This window comes from Alligator sinensis, unplaced genomic scaffold, assembly GCF_000455745.1.
Source record: "Alligator sinensis unplaced genomic scaffold, ASM45574v1 scaffold1122_1, whole genome shotgun sequence".
Taxonomy (NCBI): domain Eukaryota; kingdom Metazoa; phylum Chordata; order Crocodylia; family Alligatoridae; genus Alligator; species Alligator sinensis.
The window spans coordinates 928061-951278 of NW_005842467.1; the positions used below are offsets into that span (position 1 = coordinate 928061).

A 23218-nucleotide genomic window follows, 5' to 3' on the forward strand; every position below is an offset into this window, starting at 1 on the left:
CTCCTACTGCTCTACGCAGCCATAACTCTGAAAAAAAATTCTGTATTCTGCCTTGCAAAAACAAGGCACATATTATTTTCAGGGTATGTTGTATGTGAGCAAAGACGGTATTTAAGAGAATTGAATCTAGCAACTTCCAAAGAGAAATTTTCTTTTCCCCTGTCCTATTTCATATGCTAATACAGTCTGATCATGCCTGAGAGGTCAACCTAACTGAGCACTTCAGTGTTCTGAAAGAAATGAAGGACCATCAGGGTGTTTTGCATGAAGATATTGATGTAATACATGCAAGTGTTATCAAATTACTATTCTGCTCAAGTCTTATGCTTAATGACTGTCTAACAGTGAAATAGCATGTGATCCCATTCTTTAGAAGGCCAGCTGCTTTGCTAATTGAAGGGCCTTTTAGACTTGAAAACTGCTTTGACTATTATATTATTATACAACTTACACTGTCAAGCAGAATATTGGGGCCACAAGTCAATGGAGTTACACTAGGGGTGAATCTAGCTCTTAGCTACAGATACTTAATCTTTTAAGGAAGGTTTTAAATTTTAGATCTAATACTTGTTATTATATATTATTACACACATTTTATATAATACACATCATTTTCACTACTTTTTTTAAATTAAGGAGCATAAAGTAGTTCAGATTAAAGTCAACCCATGAGTAATTGAATTCACCTACAATAGCTTTGAAAACCTTGTAAAGAGCTTTGAGGTGCCAAATCATCAGTGATGAAAGAAAATCTAAGTTTTAATATAGCTGCATATTGAAACAAAATGTAAAGAAAACCTACTGGAGTCTTGAAAGGAAAACAGTGCCCTTCTCTGGAAGAGTTTCTTATTCCATTTCTTTTAACATTTTATTTTCTGCAATTTTTTATGCTGATGCAACCCCACTGATTGTAAAGGAATTGCATTAGTACAGAATGTAATTTGAGACAATAAAGACTAAAGCCCTTAAATGTGTACAAAACATGTTGATATTTTCACTGTGATGTTTGTTCAGCTTCAGAGTACACTCACTTTCACCTCTGGCTGATAGAGATCAGTCTAAGTGCAAATTCGATGCTAAATTTTAGGTGAGTATGGAACTCAGTTATAATAATGTTTTTTTGGGTGCATCTACATGTGCAATTAATGCAAAGTAATAAGCTCCAGAGTTAATTGCTCCAGAGTTTATTGTTCTCAGGTACACTGTTTTAACTCTGGAGTTTATTGCCATTGGAACATGCACCCAGGAGCGTGCATATTGACCTGGGTTGGAGAAGCCTTGGCTGGCAGAGAACCCTGGTTGGCAGAGATCCTGCCAGCCCATGACTTCTCCCACTGGCTTACCATGTTGTGGAAGGGCTGGCTGGGGCATGAGGGTGTTTCAGCACCTGGTTAGCCAGCAGGCAGCCCCCACACTGAAGCATCTCCATGCCCCAGCTAGCCCCTCTAGCATCTACATATGCACTGCTGCAGAGTTTTTTTACTTCACAGCAGGATAGTACTTGTATTTACATGTACCCAGGAGTGTGCACATTGAGCTGTGTCAGAGAAGCCCCGGCTGGCAGAAAGCCTGCCAGCCCAGGACTTCTTGTATTTACAAGTACTATCCTGCTGTGGAGTAAATTAGTTTAATAAGGGTGTACATGTAGATGCCAAGAGGTTTACTGTGCAGCTAATTAGTCTACTGTACAGTAAACATCAGATGTACCCTTTGATACTTAACTCAATATTCAAAGACACCGATACAATTTTCCACGTTTAAATAACATTTGAAACCTGTTTCATAAAGGTTATTAGCATAGCGTCAAACTATGGAGCACCCAAAAAACTCAGAGGAAAATAAGGATTTGTTAAACCCTCTCTTCTGCTACAAGTAACTATGTAGCTAGAAGAGCTAGTGAGAGCAGAGGACATCTACTGTTAGCTGCTTTTTCTGAGCAGGTAGGGAAAAAAGTGTATACACCAGAAATGAACTTAAACTCTTTCTCAAAGGGAAGCAAGGGAAAATCTTGTATTTTATTAGTCAGAATAAAAACAGTTTCTTATCATTATTTTTAATGTGTTAAAATTACAGATTGAACCATACAATAGGCAAATGTGGTATTATTTATTAATTTAGAAATCTGGACTATTTCACATTTCTTCATTTACAATGACCCCACAAAACATTAGTATTTTACTGCTTCTAGAAGGGAATCCCTTTTTAAAGGCAGAAAATGAATGAGCTATCAATGTTTAGGTGTGTATACAGTATCTTCCTTTAAATAATGATATTTGCTGTAGCCTGTAACAAGTGTACATGGGTAGACAAGAACATTTCTTAGTATCTGAAATCAGAATCTATCATTTTCTATATACATCTTCTACACAAATGATTTGCAAAAAGATGCATTGCTATCTATTGTAGAACATCTGTTATTCCAAATATCTGTTCAAATACAACACTTGTTTTGTAAGATGCAGCATGCCATATTCTCAGTGATGTAAATAGATTTAGCATCACAGGTTTGGCTATTTACACCCAGTATATGGTAATGGCAAAGGTTTTATGTGAAAGTAAGAGTGAAATTTAAGGGTAAGAAAAAGCTTGAGGCTGAATCAATTCAGTCTTCACAGGTTAGTTTAAGCTGCATAGATTGAACCAATATGCAAATGAGCAGATATTCACTTTTGATTTAAAAAATGCAGCCAAATGCCTGCAGTGGCCAAGGCCAGAAGCCAGGGGAAGATAGAGCATACCTCCCTGTTTGGCTGGTGCAGACAGCTTTGGTCAAGTGTAGCCCACCCACCCTGCAAGGGGGGCAGTTTGCATGGGAGGTGCAAAGCTTCAGGGATGCTGGGGGACTGTGAGTTAATTTAAATCTGGAGGGGATCTGGGACAGAAGTTAAATTAATCCATTTCACCTGAATCAGTTAAGTCTGATACTACATCCATCCAAGCTAATCTTAAACAAGTTTCAGCCATTTTGAAAGTGGTTTATGTGCACTGAATGCCTGTTGGGTTACAGATTTCTGGCTTCTGATAACTTATACCAGTTTGTGTGTAACTTCTATCCCTAGCATAAAAGTTGATTTATGGTTTACATTCCCATACCTCCCACCCCAATACTGGAAACATTAATTTATTCTTCTTCCTTCGATACTTTTTTTTTGTTTGATAGCAGGAAAAACTGATCAAACGCCCACAAAGTATAAAAAGAATTTCTACCAATTCATCTGGTAAGAACAGATTTTTGTATTAGAAAATTAAGGTTAATTTTATGATACTATAGCATTTCTTCTGGTAGCCAATATTTTTTAATTAAACAAAATCTTTCTTTTCATATAAAAGACAAAGACCTGGAAAAGGCAATAACTATTATTATATTAAAGTGTTAAATTAAAAATAAAAGTGATTATTATTTTAGAGAGTTAAATAGATTTTAAAGTTACTAAATGAATGCTTTTGGCAGGATGCTAGATGGATGTTGCTATATTTATGTAATCATAGAAAATCAGGATGGTTTGTTCCTGTACTCTCAGTAAGACTTCTTTAAATTACAGCTAGCTCTCCTGGACTTCTCTTCCCCTCAAAGTGCCTTCCCAGGGGATCCTGCCCATGAGTGAGTCAAAGTCTGCTTTCTGAAATCCAGGATCCTTACTCTGCTGCTCTTCATCCTTCCTTTCCTCAGGATCTTGAACTCAGTCATCTCATGGTCACTGTGGCCCAAGTTGCCATCCACTACTACATTCCCCACCAATTCATCCCTGTTTGTGAGCAGCAGGTCAAGAAGAGCATGGCTCCTAGTTTACCATTCTAGCACTTGCTCCAGGAAGCTGTCCCCAACACCCTCCAAAAACTTCTTGGATTGCTTGTGCACTGCTGTATTACCCTCCAAGCAGATGTCAGAGTGATTGAAGTCCCCCATGAGAACCAGGGCTTGTGATTGGGAAACTTCTGCTAGCCGTTCAAAGAAAGCCTCATCTACCACGGCCTCCTCGTCTGGTGGCCTATAGCAGCCACCCACTGCAACATCACCCTTAACCCAGAGACTTTCAACAGGCCTATCTTCAGTTTCATACCGGAGCTCTGAGCAATCATATGGCTCTTTTAAAGTGATTCAATATGTATCAAAGAGTTTCATACTGTAAAAAATGTTTGAACCATTGCATTTATTTATTCTTCCCCACAGTTTAACTCATCACAAGTAATCTATAAAGTTAATTAACCCTCGTTTGTGCCCGAGTAGAGTTACATAAAAAGATACAAGCTGAACTCAGTGACTAAATGCCCACTGACTTATGGCAAGAATTTCACCCCTAGCATAAAATGTTTCCCATTTTGGAAATGTAAGAATTTATTTGCCAGCAGAGGAGTAAATATAATAGAAAACATTTAATGCATATTGAATCACTGAATAATAGAATCACAGAAAAATAGGGTTGGAAGGAAACTCAGGAGGTCATCTAGTCCAATCCCCCGCTCAAAGCAGGACCATCCCAAACTAGATCATTCCAGCCAGGGCTTTGTCAAGCCAGGCCTTAGAAACCACCAAGGATGGAGATTCCACCACCTTTCTGGGTGCTCCATGACATTTTGGTAGACTGAGGTGAGGTGATGCTGACCGGTTTACAGTTCCCTGGATTCTCCTTCTTCCCTTTCTTAAAGATGGGCACTATACTTGCCCTTTTTCAATCATCCAGGACCTCCCCGCAGTCACCACAAGTTTTCAAAGATAATGGCCAGTGGGTTTGCAATCACATCAGCCAAATCCAAAAGCACCCATTGAATCTGACCCCATAGACTTGAACAAGTCCAGCTTTTCTAAGTAGTCCCTAACCTGTTCTTTCACCACTAAGGCCTATCTATGCACCTTCTCCCCAAACTGTGCTGCCCAGTGCAGCTGACCTTGCCTGTGAAGACCAAGGTAAAAACGACATTGAGTACTTCAACCTTTTCCTCTTCATCTGTCACTAGGTTGCCTCTCCCATTCAGTAATGGACCTACACTTTTTCCTGACATTGCTTTTGTTGCTAAAACTACTTATAGAAACCCTTTTTGTTACCCTTCATGTCCCTTGCTAGCTGCAACTCCAGTTGTGCATTGGCCATCCTGATCTCAGAACCTGCATGCCCAAGCAATATTCTTATACTCCTCCCCAGTCATCTGTCCAAGCTTCCACTTCCTGTAAGCTTCCTTTTTGTATTTAAGCTCACTGAGGAGTTCTCTGCTAAGCCAAGGTGGTCACCTGTCATATATTCATAGATTGTAAGGGGCTGGAAGGGACCTCACAAGATCATCGGGTCCAGCCCCCATGCACTAGACAGGAAAGACAACTGGGCTCAGGTGAACCCAGCAAGGATACCGTCCAGTCTCCTCTTGAAGATTTTCAGGGTAGATGATTGTACCACCTATGGAGGGAGTTTATTCCACAGTCTGGACACCCTAACTGTGAAGAAGCTTTTTTCTAGCCTTAAGCCTGAAATGGTCTTTCAGGAGTTTGTGGCTATTACTCCTGGTTTTCCCCAAGAATGAACATTGTTTGCCTAACTCTTGATGTATTCCCCTGATGTAGCAGTAAGCTGCTATCAAGTCCCCTCTCAGCCCTCTCTTTTTTAGGCTGAAGAGGCCCATGTCCCTCAGCCTTTCCTCATATGGCTTGTCTTGCAAGTCTCTGATCATACGGGTGGCTCTTCTCTGGACTCTCTCAAGCTTTTCCGCATCCTTGTTGAAGTGTAGTGCCCAAATCTGGACATGGTACTCCAGCTGTGGTCTCACCAATGCCGAGTAAAGTGGAAGAATCACTTCCTTGGTTTTGGCTGAGATGCATCGGTTGATGCATGCCAGAGTATTGTTTGCCCTGCTGGCTACAGCACAGCACTGATTGCTCATGTTCATACTATGGTCTATTTTTACCCTCAGGTCACTTTCAGTTATGGTGCTAGTCAGTTTGGTGCCACTGAGCCTGTAAGTATGTTGGGGATTGTTTATCCCCAGATGGAGCACTTTACATTGCTCAATGTTAACCTTCATCTGGTTCCTACCTGCCCAACTTGCCAGCCTGTTTAGGTCTGCCTGTATCTGCAGCCTATCTTCAAGCATGACCATGGTCCCCCATCTGCAAACTTGGCCAGTGAGTGCTTCACCCCCACATTCAAATCATTGATAAAGATGTTGAAAAGCACTGGACCAAGCCTGGACTGCTGAGGGATACCACTGGCCACTTCTTGCCAGGATGACACTGATCTGTTCATTAGAACTCTCTGGGTCCTTCCCCACAGCCAGCTTCCTACCCACCTAACTGTTGAGCGGTTAACCCTGCACTCCTCCAATTTTCCCCTGAGAAGATCATGGGATATCAAATCAAAGGCCTTTTGGAAGTCTAGGTATACAATATTGACCTCCTCTCTCTTGTCCAGGTAGCGAGTTACATTTTCATACAAGGAGATGAGATTGGTAAAACAAGACTGGCCCTTGGCAAAGCCATGCTGGCTGTCATTCAGAATCCTACCTTCTGTGAACGCATCGCACATAGACTCGTTGATGAATTTTTCCAGGATTTTCCCTGGGATAGAATTTAAGCTAATTGGCCTGTAGGTGCCCAGGTCCTTGCCCCTCCTCTTCTTGAAGATGGGCACATTGGCCCTCTTCCACTCTTCAGGGATCTCCTCCGAGTGTCACGAGTTTTGGAAGAGTTTCACCAGGGGTCCTGTGATGACTTCAGCGCTCTCAGATGAAGTTCATCCGGTCCTGCTGACTTATGTCTAATTTTTCTATGTGATCATGCACTACCTCAACATCAATGGTAGGAAGGTGGTCATTCCCACCATGCCCACTCTGAACCTTATCTAGTATGATTTCCCCCTTATTCTGGGAAAATATCAAAGTAAAGTAATAATTCAGGAGTTCAGTTTTCTCCCGAGTGTTGGTAGCCACTTGTCCTGAGTTTTTCAGCAATAGCCCCACACTTCCATTTGTTTTCCTCCTGTTCCCTACATACCTAAAAAAGGACTTCTTATTGACCTTGATTTCTGTTGCTAGTTTAAATTCAGTCACCGCCTTACACTTTCTAATCTGCTCCCTGTCATATTTGCTATTCTTCCTAAAATACATTCTTTTAATATTTAAATATATTATTTTAATATTTGTAAAGAATAAGGGAATGAATGTATGTGTTAATATTTTGACTAACAGAGGCCCTATGGGATAACCTGTTGTACTGGCTGGCAGAGGAACTTTCAGAAGATAATGCATCGTTGCTTGCTCTGCATCTACGGATCCGGCGGAGTACACTTCAGCTTATTAGAGTTAAGTGCCCTGATAATTTAACAAATCAGATCTATGAGCTTCTTTGCAGCTGGAAGAGGAATCTTCCAAGATCAGCTGATAAACAACAGCTCCTTTCTCGTTATCTTCGTAAGAGTGGCCGGATTGATCTTTCAGAAGAACTCCGGTTTAAGTGCGAGAATAAAGTGTTCACTCAGCAAAGACACTGGTTTGAGATAAACAACTGAAAACCTGATTTCAATGTATCTTCACCATGGGAGGTCTAATATCTTTACAAGAGGTTTGGGTTTCTGAGGGGAATTTTCTATAACTCACAATAACCTCTTTTAAAAAACTGCAATGTTTTGAGAAATGTGGAAGAGGGCCAGAGAGACATGGGTTCTCCTTCATTGGTCAGAAAATCTGAAGTCTCTTTGTGACAGGTGAACCTATCTGTACTAAGAATCTTCCATCAGCTTCATTTTATTCTTCCCTTTGTTTATTAACAACAAGCACTTCTTTCAAAAAGAAAAAGTGCTGAAAGTACAGACACCAAGAATTATACACCAGTATAGAGCCTTATGTTTAAGTTTTAAATTGTTGCGATATGATCTGGAGAAGCTCTGGAGGGCTGTGACATGTTGGGTAAATCCTTTTATTTTTTTTCTAAATCTAATGCACAAGCATATTTTAGAGTAGATTTATAACTTATAGACTAACCAAAGTAGATAGATAGATAGATAGAATATATTACAAGCTTTTGTGATCTAAAGCTCACATCATCAGAGGTGTGAAAGGAAGTGCAGAAAGCATGCTAAAGGAAGTAAAACTAGAATACAAAAGATAAGGTGGAGGAATGACAGAGAGAGACTGGATGATCCCTATGTCACATAATGAATTAACCATGTTCTGACATCAGCTGCAGAAAGTTATGTAAGTCTGTGGCAAAACACTTTGAACTTCCTAGACACTCTATCACTTACCTAAAGGTGGCTGTTCTCAGACACCAAACTTTTAAAAACAGATTTGAACAGGAAATGGTGGAACAAGAAATCATCCACAGACTGGATTGTCTTAAGTATGGTTTACATAGAGACCATAGATTCTTATCCCATTACCTGGGTTAGCTTTGGTGAATCCTTTGTTCCTATGGCTTTACTTTTTGTTTTTTTTCCTCTATCCCAGCATTGCACCCATCTCATCATCTTGCTCTCTCTTTCACTCTCCCTTGTCTCTTGTATTCTGACTTGTACTGTGCTTTCTGCATAGCCTCTCACAACATCTGATTAAGTGAGTTTCAGCTCATGAAAGCTTGTGATATATATCTACTTTGATTAGTCTGTAATTTGCAAATCTATCCTGCCTTCTACTAGACTTTAGATGAACCCAGCTATTTATATCTCTCTATATTTTAGCAACATAGGATTTACAATACTTTATCAACCTAGTAGGTGATCTAGGCCACATCCCAGAATCATCCCTACTCTAGAAACAATTCTGGGAGAGAAAGCAATACAAGCATTCTTGCATAATTCTGACACTGGGTTGTTTCTGGGCTGGGAAAAGTGTGAGCTGTTCCTGGGGGGACTGAAGGAGCAGGACAAAGCTTTCTGCTTACTTCTCACTCTGGGGATTCCAGTGTGTGAGGATCCAGTGGGAAGTAGCTGATATCTACTCTCCCCCTCCCTTCCTGGTATACAATAGGGGCAGGGGTTGCTGCCCCTCATGTCTTCTCCAGACCAGGGTGACTTGATTTCTGGAAAGAATAGGAGCCTTTCCCCCTGGCTTCTTTCCTCCTGGTCCCTGATAAGCCATGGAAGAGTGTACAAGCATTCATTCTCCTGTGAGAAACTCATCCAGGAATGACTTTTAATTGGTTGGAGTCAGGTTATTTTTCTCCTAGAATTGCCATTTGTGCTCTGAGAAAAGCATTAAGACCAGCAATTCTATCAGTAGAAACGGAACAATACATGGCCCTAGTTTGGTATCTTATCACTAATAGTGATCAGAACCTGATTCTTCAAAGTAAACTGTTGTAGACAATAATGCTATAATTCATCAATAAAGGAAATTTCTTACCAATCTCAGGCAGTTAGTGGTCACCTATGATACATATATTGACATTCTCTACGATCTTACTGTGAGTCTACCTGGAAGTTACACTCTTATTACTGATACATGTCTAATCTCTTTTTCTGGATGCTGTAAAACTCTTTGCCTCAATTCCATATATTGTAGCAAATGAGTTGCACAGGTTAATATTGAGTTCTGACAAAGAATATTTCCTTTTGTAAGTTTATATTGTTTTGCTTTGTCATTTCATTCAATGTCTTGAGTTCTTGTAGTTAGGGGAAAGGTAAACAGGAATACCTGTCTGACTTTTCTATACTATTCTTTATTTTTGTACCTTGGTTACCTCATACTGACTTCATCTCTAATTTAGTATGTAAAATAAATCTCAACTTTAACTATGGAGCCATGAGGAAGGTTCTGTAATATTTCAACACATTTTCTCCTGGGTTTGAATAATGATGTTCTTTCTCCATATTAATTGTAGACTCTATTATATTGATTGCCATTTGGTATAGAATTCCACTACTCTATGTAAAGGCTATTCTTTTACATTTATATTAAAGGCTTAAGGTATCTCAGAAGCCATACTGCAAGCAGACTCAGCTGAGGAAGGCACTAAGACTTGAGGTTTACAAATGCAACTATCAGTTGAATTAATGCAACATGACACATCCCTCCAGAGCTTCTCCAGAACATACATATTTATATATAGATGAACCTCTTTAAGATCCAGTCCATTTGTGTAGTTTTCTTTTATATATATAATTGATCTCCATTTGATTCAATTAATGCAAACCTTTTAAAAATAAGAACTAATAAAAAATAATAAAGAAATATAGTTTCTAATAATATTAATATCAAATAGATGTACTAAATAGCTGGCTGACTAGTCTTTATTTTGCTATATGATTCTGTTCTGGATATTCTGCTATTGGGATTCCCTGAACTAATTACCACATGTAAGAAACTATAGCTTTACAAGATTAAGGGAGTCATCATACCGAATACTACTTAATTCATCCAGAGATTTCGAGCTAACAGATTTAGCTAACAGGACTGTTGCCTTTTCTTTTCTTTCTTTCTTTTTTTAAATTTAGAAAAAAACATAGGGATGAGATAGACCCATTTGTTGACATTCATTCAGAAGTATTTACATTTTTCCCCTTAGAAAAAAGGGGGAAAAGACCACACAATATATATTTATGTGAAACTATTCACTCTGTTACTAGAAATACCCTTTAATTATATTGCATCTACTAATGCATTCATCATCAACTGAAGGCAATTAGTATTATATTATATGATATAATTAATATTTTACATTAGATAATTATATAATATAATTATATAATATAATTAAAATGTTGAGTGTTTCCTTTATAGTTGCTTCTTTTGTGGCCATTATACATATAGTCAAAATACATAGATAAAACTAGTAATAGGGCCCTGGTCCATGATTATGACTCCCAGGCCCTTTATTGATACAAATAATCAAAACTATTAAGACAGTCAGGGATTCCAACTTTTCTTCCAAATTGGTCTCCATACCACTACCTACATCCTGCCACAAGATGGCCTCTGTGTCTAATATTATTCAACAGGGTTTCAGTTTCAGAAAGAGAGAGGAATAAAGAACAATCAAATGTTAAAAGTACTCTTTAAGGCTTTGATTTCATGCTGCTTTGTGCAAAGAAACAAGATGATGATGCACTGGTCAAGGCACTAAGGCCCACTAATAGGAGATCTGGATTAAATTTCCTGTCCTGCAACAAGCTCCGTGTTTAATTTATATGTCCTAGGACCAGGTTTTCGGTACTTTTGGGGAAGGTTGTTCTTGAGCACCCACATACATTCACCCTCAAGCATCAAACTTGAAATCACTGTGATAAAGCAATTCTAGATATATTCTTTCCCTCACACCTAATTTCAAGTACAGTGGAGACAAATCTTGAGAGCAGATGCGGAGAGTACACTCCAAATGAGTTCATCACTGCATTTCAGAGCTTCATGTGTGCAAATGGGAGAGGATGGGTAAGTTGGGCTCCAGAGTTTTCTTTCCTAAGAGACCCAGGATACAATACAGACACATCCTAAGCTACTTTTATGGCCCTCATTACTGTATTTTACAAGTACCTCACAATACCTCTGTGATCAAGTAAAATTATATTTTAAAGATAAGAAACTGAGTCAGAAATCACATAAACAGTCTACGATAGACTAAAACTAAGCCCTACACTAGTGCCCTAACCCCTGAGCCAGCCTCTCTCTTCATCTGAGATCTTGGACAAGTCACATACAGCCGTGCCACACACTCATATTAACGCTGGATAGAAACAAGCTATAGAGTTTTTACACATTTTCAAGCACTAACTTGATGGACATGTTTAGGTGTGATATTACTAAATTTATGCATGATTAACCAGTTAATTGTTTAATAATTATTTGCACAGGTGGCTGGCCTTACTTTCCACATGTGGCTTTTCTAAATTTATTCCACAGTTAACCAGTTAATTGCATAATATATATAATGAGTGGTGGGGCCACAGTTTCTCCATCTGTAAAAAGGAGGAAATCCCTCTTTTACAGCAGTGTTACAAGGAAGGACTACATTGTGAGAGACCACAATAATCAGACCCTTAGGTAATAGAAAGTGAATTCAAAATGATATGGCATGGGTTGATTTGTACTTCCTACACATCTAAGTGACTAGAAGGTACAGCTGAGAATCAGAGCCATTACAAGTTATTAATAATATAGGTGGACTTAAAAAAATTATAGTTTAGTATATCATATAAACCAGTTGTAAGTAGATGCCTGCTTTAATCAGTGGGAAACTTCTGTGTCATCTCAGACAAAATTATCTTTATGAATAAAGTTCTGAATCACAACATTGCCTTTGTAGCATTTGCGAACACAATAATGCCAGCAAAACAAGATAATGATGCTTACCTTCCTATGTAAAGCACTTTCAAATTGATGGATGGAAAAACATTTTCAGAATGAGGTTTAAGTAATTATTTTAATTTATAACGTGAAAATTCTACTTTAAATACCAATGCAACATGTGCATTAAGCTATCAAAAACTTTTTTTGAATATGGTTGTTTGCCTCAACTTTTGTCATATATTGGGTAGTGTCAAGTTTATTTTAAAAATACGTATACTTATTTTAAAAATATGTATAGTTTTGTATGAGTTTTCAGTCCTAGCAAAAGAAAGAGAAAAAAATTAGAGCCAATGTTTTTTTGTTCTTGTTGTCATCTTTTAGCTCCTTACAGTTTCCATTCGTTGGAATTAGTCCTAAAGTCCCATAGTCCCATTCACTATTAATGTTGAGTGGTTGAGATCAGCATTATAAATGCATGGAAGATTTAGGGTCAGTTCAGTCACTATCTCTTATCTACACTCTAATGTTAGTAGACAACAAAAGAAGAGTGCTAGAAAATTCAGCAAAATATTCTGGTCTAATGTGCTTCGCTCTTCTGGAGGACTAGGCATTAAAAGGTATCAACACTGACCCAGTGATTCCTCTTGAGAGAACAAGCTCACTTTAGAAGCAGTTACACATGTTTGGACTAATAGAGAAGGAAATTTGTCTACAGACATCAACTGTGCCCTCAGGTCTGTGTTTCATAGGCTGAGGCAGACAGAAGAGCTCTCCAACCTCAAAGATTTCATCTCATTGAAAAATCCTTCTTTGTTCAATCATGCAGAATGAGGGTCATGTCTTTGTATGAGCATGTGCTTAGAGTATGACCCTTTACTCCTGTGAAAGTGGGCCACCTAGAACTAACTGCCTCATTCATAGTCAATTCCTTCTTCAGTGACAGTGAAGATGCTCTCTGCAGCTGCTGCCTCATCAGTAATGGATACATTCCTCAGGATGTGTGTGTCAGTATGGACATTTGTACGGGATAGAGAGTGTAGTTCATGCTCCAATCTACTACTGTCCATAAGACAAATCCCTCTATCTAATACAAGAGAATAATGCTTCAATAACTCTATCCCCATGAAGAAGAATTATATAAGGAATTCCCTGTCCTTATACTGTGTGATCATTTTAAACAAGATATTAACTATAATTATCCTGGTCATTGGATGGCTGGTAGTTTCTGCATTTCAGATGAGATAATACCTTAGCTAGTGTGACAAATGAATATTGAGACCTGCTTGAGAGTTAAAGTGAAGGGCAATCCCATGGCCAAGGAAATGGAGTAAGGGGGCCAGGAAGCCCCTTTGGCTAACTAGAGGCATCGAAGATACCTTAAGGGCAAAAAAAAGAGGCACTTAGGAAATGGAAGCAGGGGGTAGCTAGCAAAGAGGAGTATACTTCTTTGGCCCGCACCTGCAGGGAGTCAGTCAGGAAAGCCAAGGCAACTCTAGAACTCAGGCTAGTGTCAGGGATTAAGGACAATAAAAGTCCTTCTTTAGGTACGTTGGGAGCAAAAAGAGGGTGTGGGGTAGCAATAGGACCCCTACAGGATGGGCAGGAGGGCTTAGTGATGGATAGCAGGGGCAAGGCAGAGCTCTTCAATGAGTTTTTTGCCTCTGTCTTCTTAAATGGGAATCTAGATGAACCCTCAACATACATCATGGACCCCAACAAAGGGAGCTTCAGCCGACCAATGGTCAGTGCCGACATGGTAAAAAGCCACTTGGAGGGACTAGACATGTTCAAATCACTAGGGCTGGAGGGACTCTGCCCATGGGTAATGAAGGAATTAGCGAGGGTCATAGCTGATCCACTGGCAAGGATATATGAGCGCTCGTGGTGCTCGGGTCAGGTTCTGGAGGATTGGAAGAGGGCTAACATTGTCCCAATCTTTAAGAAGGGGAGGAAGGAGGACCCAGAGAACTATAGACCAATCAGCCTTACCTCTATCCCTGGGAAAATTTAGAAAAAATTATCAAGGAGCACATCTGTGGGAGCCCACTGGCTAATGTGATGCAGAGGGGTAACCAACATGGGTTTTTAGCAGGCAGGTCCTGCCTGACTAACCTAGTTTCTTTTTATGATAAGGCCACCAATTGTTTAGATGCAGGAGTTGAGGTGGATGTGATCTATCTGGACTTCAAGAAGGGCTTTGACAAGGTATCCAATACCATCCTTATAAATAAACAGAGGGGATTTGCCTTGGATAATTACATGGTAGATTGGGTAGCAAATTGGCTCAAGGGTCACACTCAGAGGGTGGTAGTGGACGGGTCAGTGTCAATCTGGAAAGATGTGGGCAGTGGAGTCCCACAGGGCTCAGTTCTGGGGCCAGTGCTGTTCAATATCTTCATCAGTGATCTGGATGAGGGGGTGGGAAGCACCCTATCCAAATTCACGGATGACACAAAATTATGGGGTGCAGCTAACAGCCTAGAGAGGAGGAACCAGATCCAGGCTGACCTAGACAGACTGGGGAAGTGGGCAAAGAGCAACAGGATGCAATTCAATAAGGACAAGTGCAAGATGCTGCATCTAGGGAGGAAGAACTGCCATCACACCTACAGACTGGGGGGCAACCTTCTTAGTTCCATTGAGGCAGAAAAAGATCTTGGAGTTACTGTTGACTCCAGGATAAACATGAGTCACCAATGTGATGAAGCAGTCAGCAGAGCCAATCACACCTTGTCATGCATCCGTAGGTGTTGACAAACAGGTCCAGGGAAGTGATTCTCCCCCTCTATGCAGCACGTGGTCAGACTGCAGCTGGAGTACTGTGTCCAGTTCTGGACACTGCAGTTCAAGCAGGATGCAGACAACCTAAAGAGGGTCCAAAGAAGAGCCACTTGCCTGTTTAGAGGCCTGCAGGGAAGGCCCTATGAGGAAAGGCTAAGGAAAGAAGGCTGAGAGGGGAACTTGCGGTGGTGTACAAATTTATAAGGTGAGAGCAACAAGAAGTAGGCGATGATCTGTTCACCAGAGCAACCCCTGGAATGACAAGGAACAATGGCCATAAGCTACTAAAGAGAAGGTTTAGGCTGGACATTAGGAGAAAGTTCTTCATGGTCAGGGTTGCCAGAATCTGGAATGGGCTCCCAAGGGCGGTGGTGCTTGCCCCATCCTTGCGTGTCTTCAAGAAGAGACTGGACAGGCACCTGTCTGGGATCACATGACCCCAGGGTCAGTGACTCTTTTCTTGCCTGCCAGGGGCAGGGGATTGGACTAGATAACCCACTGAGGTCCCTTCCGACCCTATGAATCTATGAATCTAAAATATTCTAATATTATTAAAGAATTAGTCTGTCTGTCCATAACACTTTATTTGCACTCTAACTGGTTGTTTGAAATGACCAGAGTGCTCCAACAGCATTCTGGACAGGCAGTGTGGGTGGTGGTGGTGGTGGCGGTGGCATGCCGCCATGATGGCGGGGAAGATGGAGACAGAGCAAGAGGGTGCTGGCCTTGCCTCTTCCTCAGCCCTGCTCCCTGGAGGAAGTAGCAAGGGAGTGGACAGAGCAGGAAGGCAAGGCCCCAGATCCAAAGTGTGTTGGGGGAGTGGGCCTGGCCCCACAGTGGTGGGGGGGGGAGGGGGGAAGGGGGAGGAGCAAGCCTGGCTCTGGCCCCGAAGTGGTAGTGGGGAGGGGGGAGAGAAGGCCCGGTCCCACAGTGGCAGGGGGGAGAAGGGAGCGGGCCCAGCCCTGAAGTGGCAGAGAGGAGTGTGGGGGAGTGGGCCCGGTCCTGAAGCAGTGGGGCCGGGGGGAAGATGTGGGCCTCTGTCCGTCCCCACCCCCATCATTCTTGATGAGCAATTTGCTAGTATATAACAGATTAATGTGATGTGCCCTTTAATTCAGTAAAAAAGGGTACAACTAAAATAAGTAACATTACAACATACCAATATTAGTCTTTAGCTATTGTGCAGAACCACAGCAGCTGAAACAGTTAAAAATTAATAGTATGAATACTAATTCTAAAACATCAGCTTTTACTATCCATTAGAATAGTGAATATACCCTTTTCAGATGGCATACATTTATGGCCCAGTAATTAATTTCACTTGGAATGGAAGGGAGGCATAGTATGGCATTAGAAAAGCTAACCAAATGAAAAACACTCCCCAAGATGAGCAGTATTTTACTGCAGTAACCCTGAAATTCCTTAACTTGTTTGGACAATTTTTTTCTTTCTGTACGAGATATACCAAACATCATTTTGTATTGAATGTCTTATTGTTTGTTCAACTATAATATAAAAGAAGGGGGAAAATATCGCATCATTTTGGCAATATTTCTCCCCATGTTTTACACTCCCTTACATAATTCCCAGGGTCATACAGGTGACTGAAATGGGAGAATGATGCGAAGTGTAGTCAGTATACCAGTTTGGGTAGTATACATGTCATTTAACACTTGTTCTCTCATTGTTTCTTGGGATACAAGTTATGAAAAACTATAGCAAAGACAATACAATACTTTTTATCTAAAATACTTGTTATACTCCTGTTTTAAATGTGTCCATGTTGTAATAAATGTGTACACCTCTGTGTAGTTTATATATGAGAAAAGAAGGGTTAATAGAGTCCTAGGGAGGAAAGGGACTAAATACAGCTCCAGCAATGGTGGGGAGGCAGGGTCTTCTTGCTGAGTGGTCTCAGCCTCAATAAAGGCCTTTTTTATCTGTTTTGCTGCTCAGAATTTAGAGTGTAATTTTTTCTCCTTTGAAGAGGAAAAGTCCTTCTCTCAAGAGTTAAACTGCAAGGCAGCTTCCTGAGGAAGGGCTCCAGATAGCTAGGGAGGGTCAAAGGACAGAATGACCAGAGTCTCAGAAGCAGAAGGAACCAGGGCTTCCCCCTATGCTTGAAGCCACTCTTGGGCTGGCTTCAGGGTATACTAGGGAAACAAGACAAGGCCAGGGATCCCAAGCAAATGCACCCTCTATAGCAAAGGATAGTTAGGACCTCATTCTTCCATGGTTCTCTTTACAAGCATTTGCTTCTATCAACTCCAAATCACCTTGTTTCAAAGAACATACTATTCTCCCTATGTATTATGACTCTTCCTTTCTCCTTCATGAAATCACACACAAAACCTCAGCCCTCCATGATGCTAAGATTCAATTTTTGTACCAATTCTTGTGTCAGGAGCTATCAAAGAATTCTCTTTTTGCCACAAACAAAATTAATTAAACAGATTTCACAACAAGTTTGTCCTCTATATCAGAAGGTTGACTGCTGTAAACAACCAAAATTATGTTGTAGTTATGAGCAGGGATAATTGTTGTTCAATAAGAGCTGAATCAAAGTTGACCATATATCAGGAGAAGTTCTGAATCATAGAACTTGGACTTCTATAGTAAAAAGGAATGATCAACTAATTCAAATTTTGTATTTAAGTATGTCACAACCCAAGGGTGTGATTTTTGTTTGTGTGTGCTTTGGCACCGCTGAATTATTTTCCCGCCGTTTGAAGCTTTCTTTGCAGGGTGCATTTCTTCTTTGCAGCATAGAAATGCACGTTGCAAGGAGTTCCCACCATTTGTATTTAAATTCGTGCCCCACTATTGGTTAGTTCTAAATTATTCCCACGTGGCGGCTAGCGATTGGCTTGCTGGCCGTATAAGAGGCTTGAGTGGTTTCCACCCAAGTTGGAGGACTCCACGAACATCAGGAGGAGGAGACTTCACATCTCGTGAAGATCTCTAAGCGCTGCGGAGCCTATTGGACCCAGCGTGAATATCAAGAAGGCTACAGGGGTCTGATCAGCCTCTAGCCTCTCCCTGTCACCGAGCGCAATCCTCGACATATCCCTCTTCCCTGCGCGCAAAAAGTTCCACGGAGCCTCGACAACTTCGTGTGAGTCAGAGTTTTGTCTGAGTCCTTAACATAGGGATTTAAGCAGAGCTTTACCTGGGAAACTTTCCAGCCTACACGGCAACCATCTACGGTGTAAGTAAACAATCTTGAATCAACCACTAAGTGTCTGTGCCTAATTCTAGCGTGTCACCTGCTTTCTCCGACCCAGCGTGTCCGGGCTGCTGGCCACAGCCCGCGGCGCGAAAAAAGGGCCCCGGATCGCTCCTGGCCCGCACAAAGTAGTACAGACCACTGTCTACTATGATATTAAGTTCCCATAGCAATAACTATACTTGCATTAGTCCCCGAGTGCCAACTATCTCTGAACTCAGAAACACTGACTCAGAAGCACATGTGCACTGTGGCATACAGTTTTAATCTCAGACTAAATTCTGGGTTTTTTTGTTAGATATATATAACCCCATTTGCTGCAGAAAGACTGGTATGTGATTAAGAATAGAATTTGAATTTTTCTACTTAACAGGCATGTGACTGAAATCCTAAATCTAACAAGAGTCCCTAAACATAGGTAAATCACTAAAGATTTCTGTCCCAACTATAAAGAAAGTAAGTGGGTAGAAGTGAGGATAAATTAACTAAAAAACTAATTCCTAATCAGAAGATGGTCTTGACAAACATAAATTGACTGAACCAAGGCAAAAACTAATTATCTAGTACAGATGAATTAAGTATAAAAGAAGGAATATCATTTTAGTGTTCCTTTTGTTGAACTGTTATCAGCTTAGTTACAGGTTGTACTTCAAATCTGGTAAATGTTATTTATGGGCTTAGCTACATGTGCAGTTAAGGTGGAGCAATAAACTCTGGTGCTTATCATGCTGGAATTTGTTGCTTCCAGGCAGGACATTTGCATGTGCGCCCAGGACTTCAGCACACTGAACCAGGTCAGAGCAACCCCAGCTGGCAGGGGACCTTGGGGGTCGGCCTGCCAGCCCAGGGCTGCTTCTGCTCAGCAGGCAGGCAGCACCTGCACTGAAGCACCCATGTGCCCCAGCTAGCTTGGTCAGCATCTACACATGTGGTGCTGCAAAGTAAAAAACTCCACAGCAGAATATTTACAAGTACTAACTTGCTACAGAGTTAATTAGTTCACCCCTGTCTAATAGCCCTGCACTTGTAGATGTGAGATGTTTACTGTGGAGCAAATTATGCAGGTGTTCAATAAGTGTCTTGTGTAGGCATGCCCTATAGCTTTGGGTACTTGTAAATGGGTTTCTTCAGGCATGCTCTCAGCCAGTCCACACTAATTAAACAGTCTCTTGTCCCAGACACTGGGAAGGGGGTCCTTTGACTCTGTCCTTTCTTTGCACAGCAGTTTGGTCCCTCTATGAAGCCAGTGGTTCATCCCACCTACCTCAGACCCAAAACTGTCCCTCACAGTTTGCTCTCCTGCTGCTCTCCTCTCCAAGGGTTTAAACCCCCAGTGAGCCACTCTCTGATTGTCAGCCTCCATACAGCTGCAGCTATTCACTGGGGACAGGTTGCTCTGTAACAGTGCTACTTCAACAAAGAACATGTTATAAACATAAACATAATATTTAAAATGCAGATTGTTTTCAAAACTTTTGCGAATAAAATGCAAGTCACTGATGTAGCTCAATGACCCATTTAACACAGAAGATTTTTTTGAAATTTTGTCTTCTATCCCACTTACTGCTACACCATCCAGGTCCCTTGCAAACATTAGTTCTTTTCCTTCAGATACTATTATAAAATAAGGAAGCACTGTTCCCATAAACATGAACATTTAATAAAGATAGAGAAAAAATGAACTCCCTTGTCCAAGAAAATCTGTGGTGGAGTCAGGCATATACCGCAGCAATACTACTGTATCCATAAAACCATCTTTATTGTTAGGATTTATGTCCAGAGTGGCACTGTAATTTTCACAGCTGCTAAAGGCATTTTCTTTACATGCTAGTTCATCAGGAGACCTGTGTGTCAAATTTGCAGATTTGTCTGCCAAATGCATTTAGGGATGTAAAGAAGATTTTCATCCAAAGGGATTATTCTGATAACTCAGAAATGTATAGAACCAATTCTAGAGTTACTTTTCCTGTAATTAACATTATAAAAATTTGTGGCAATATCATCCATTTTTGTCTAGGACCCAAAAATGTTCTCAGTTGAATTTATTACATATTTTTGTGATAAAAATATGTATAATCATCATATGTTTCTCTGAAGGATACATGCATATACCAATTTATGAAGTTGCATACATTTAATAATCATTGATTCACATTTTATTGATTTGATTAAAATAAACCATTAAAAGAAAGAGCTCCAAGTCAAACCGTATGAAATCATTCAATAGTTATATGCAATACAGACATAACATCTTATCTAATGTCTTAAATTTAAAAGCAATAGAGACATATGAAACCTTAAATACATCTTCTACTATATTTTAATTGGGAGAGTTGTGTGGGGTTTTATCTATTACCATTAACATTTTACTTTCCTTATTCTTGGCATGAGTTTTCCCATCACTGGGAGCATGTTAGGTGCATACAAGTTAAAACCATTCATCAATGTGGAAACTGAATGAAGTCAGCTCTTAATTAGCTGACAAGCAACAAGAGTGAGACTAGCTATAACATGCCCTCAAAAGGAGATGAAAATGTAAATTATTCACAGCCAATAGACGCTAAACCTAGAAACCACTACAGTTTTGTCTTATATGAAGAGCTGTTCCCAGCAGACCATGAAGTCCCTAATAAAGTTTTAACTGTAATAGTGCAAATAATAAATGCAGATAGCAGATTCAGAGTCTGCTAATTGTCTTAATATCTGTTCACCGTTTCTAAATATGGCCATCTACAAGTGGGTTGAAATTTGTACTCTAGATGTGCTGGTATCTAAATATGTCAAGGAAACAGAAAGAACTGGATCAATATTTTTGAGAGTCACAAAAAAAATAAAATGAAAGTGGAATCTAAGCAATTTGTAGTATCTGTCCCTAGTGGTATGTATGTGTAGGAGGGAAGGGAAGGGGTTTGAGTTATTTTGCAAGCTTGATCCTCAGCTCTTCAGAAAAAACAAACTGGACATTACATTTAGGGATCTACCCAAATCGCAATTGCTCAGATTTCATGAAAATCATGGAAACTGGGCAATCCCTGCTAAATCCGTGGGGAAACAAACTTACTAAAAAAGACATGTTGGCTCCCCAGTAGGAGCCAGAAGTCCTTCCACCATGCAGTCTACCCAGGGGAAGTGGGAGGAGGGCTACTGGCACAAAGGTGAGCAGGCAACATAACTGCCATCCCGCCTCTCACTGCTAACTGGCTGAGATTGTTGCCTGTTGTGTGGATGTGCCCCTCTCCACAAACCAGTGGTAAGGGACAGGGCTGCATGACAGACAGCCATCACAACTAAGAAGCAGCGAGGGGTGGGCCTGTATGATGACAACCCTTGCTTAATCTACTTTTCAAAACTAAACTAGAGCACTTTTTAGATATGTTTTTCAGCATTATGCTTCCATGGTTGTTCATCTGACAAGAAACAGATATTTGATGTCAGAACCGCAACTCTGTTATCACAGATAGCAGAAGACCCCCAGTGAAATCAGACCTTTACTACCATATAATCTCTACATTTCACCCAAATTAAGAGGAAAAGAAAAACATGATCCATTAGAAGCATCTCTAACAGGCATGGCAACCAGAGAACAGTTGCAGCTGTCTACAATTCTTCCTATTATAAATAGCACAGAAGGGCAAAACATAGTCTGAATTCTTAGTTACACTAACACATCTTTCTTCTGTTCTAGTGTAATGCTCCAGTGTGTAATGTAAGCCCACTTTAACTGTCCACCCAACGTATAGGGGTCCCACTTCCACTAAAAATTGGGCTCATAGTATATGTTTTCAAACTGATGTGCAATTCTGTTAACTGTGCTACTAATGTTAACATTTATCAATAGGACCAAATAGCTAAACTCCCATGTGCTGTGTGGAAAACATAACACAACATAGCATTTTGGAGATATGCTACATTTCCAATTCATTTGGCTACAAGTTTCAATTCTCAATAGTTTAAAAAAAAAAAACTACCTGTCAAAATCAACTAAAAATGAAAATATTCAATAAGCAATCTCCATTATAAGTGTCCATATTTTGTACTAGAAAGTGCAGAAAAAAAATCAGTATTACTAGTAGGGCTGTGCGAAACAGCACCATTTTATTTTGACTTCTGTTACACTGTTTTGATGGGACAGTGTTTCATTCTGCGTTTCATTTCATTTCGAAGTACAGCTCGAGTATAGCTGGCACCCAGTGCTGGGAAGATCGGTGCTGCTGCTGGTCCCAGCCGGCAGCACCTGGCTCCTGTCACCTGGCAGGCAGATCAGGGACCTCGATCAGATCAGGGGTCCACACCCCTGGGATCAGTCCAGCACAGCCCCTGCAGCCCTCCCAGGGCCATGGGTGAGCCCCTGATCTGCCTGCCAGATGACAGGAAGCTGGTGCTGCCAGCTGGGGCCAGTGGAAGCACTGATCTTCCCAGCATGGGCTGTGCCCAATCCTGTAGCAGGGGTGGGTCCCAGCATGAGCTGATTTGCCCTGGGCCCCGCACCCTGCTCAAGTCGACTCTGGTATGGGACCTAGGGCAAATCAGCTCGTGTGTGGACCTGCCCACAGGTACCCACAAAATCTGATCTGCCCTGGGCCCCACACCAACCTTTTGTCATCCAGCAAGCAGATTGGGAGCTTGCCCGTGCCCCCAGGAGGACTGCGTGGCTGTGCCAGATTTCTCCCAGGGATGTAAGCCCCCAATCTGCCTCTCAGATCACAGGAGGCTGGCACTGCTGGCTGGGGCCAGCAGCAGCACCATCTTTCTAGAACTGGCTGTGGAATAGCCTATGGGTGAAATGTTGAAGCATCATCAAAACAGTGAAACAGTTTCGATGAAACAACAGTGCTTTTGAAATAAAACTCAAAATGAAATGCTGTTGCATTGAAACATCGAAATGGAAGTCGAAGAGGAATGGTGCTGTTTTGCATAGCCCTAATGTGTGTGTGTGCGCGCGCGCGCGTGTGTGTGTGTGTGTGTGCGCGTGTGTGTGCGCATGTGTGTATGCTTCTTCTGGTAAAC

General features: G+C 40.9%; 1 protein-coding gene across 1 annotated transcript in view; it reads left to right on the forward strand.

Moving 5' to 3' along the window:
• DTHD1 (death domain containing 1) overlaps positions 1-7493 on the forward strand; it is a 39354-nt gene extending 31861 nt beyond the window's left edge. Inside the window, exons 9-10 of the mRNA XM_006030847.2 lie at positions 3161-3218; positions 7174-7493. Of these exons, the coding sequence (XP_006030909.2) occupies positions 3161-3218; positions 7174-7493 (378 nt within the window). The remainder of the gene's footprint in view (positions 1-3160; positions 3219-7173) is intronic.
• The last annotated feature ends 15725 nt before the right edge of the window (positions 7494-23218 follow it).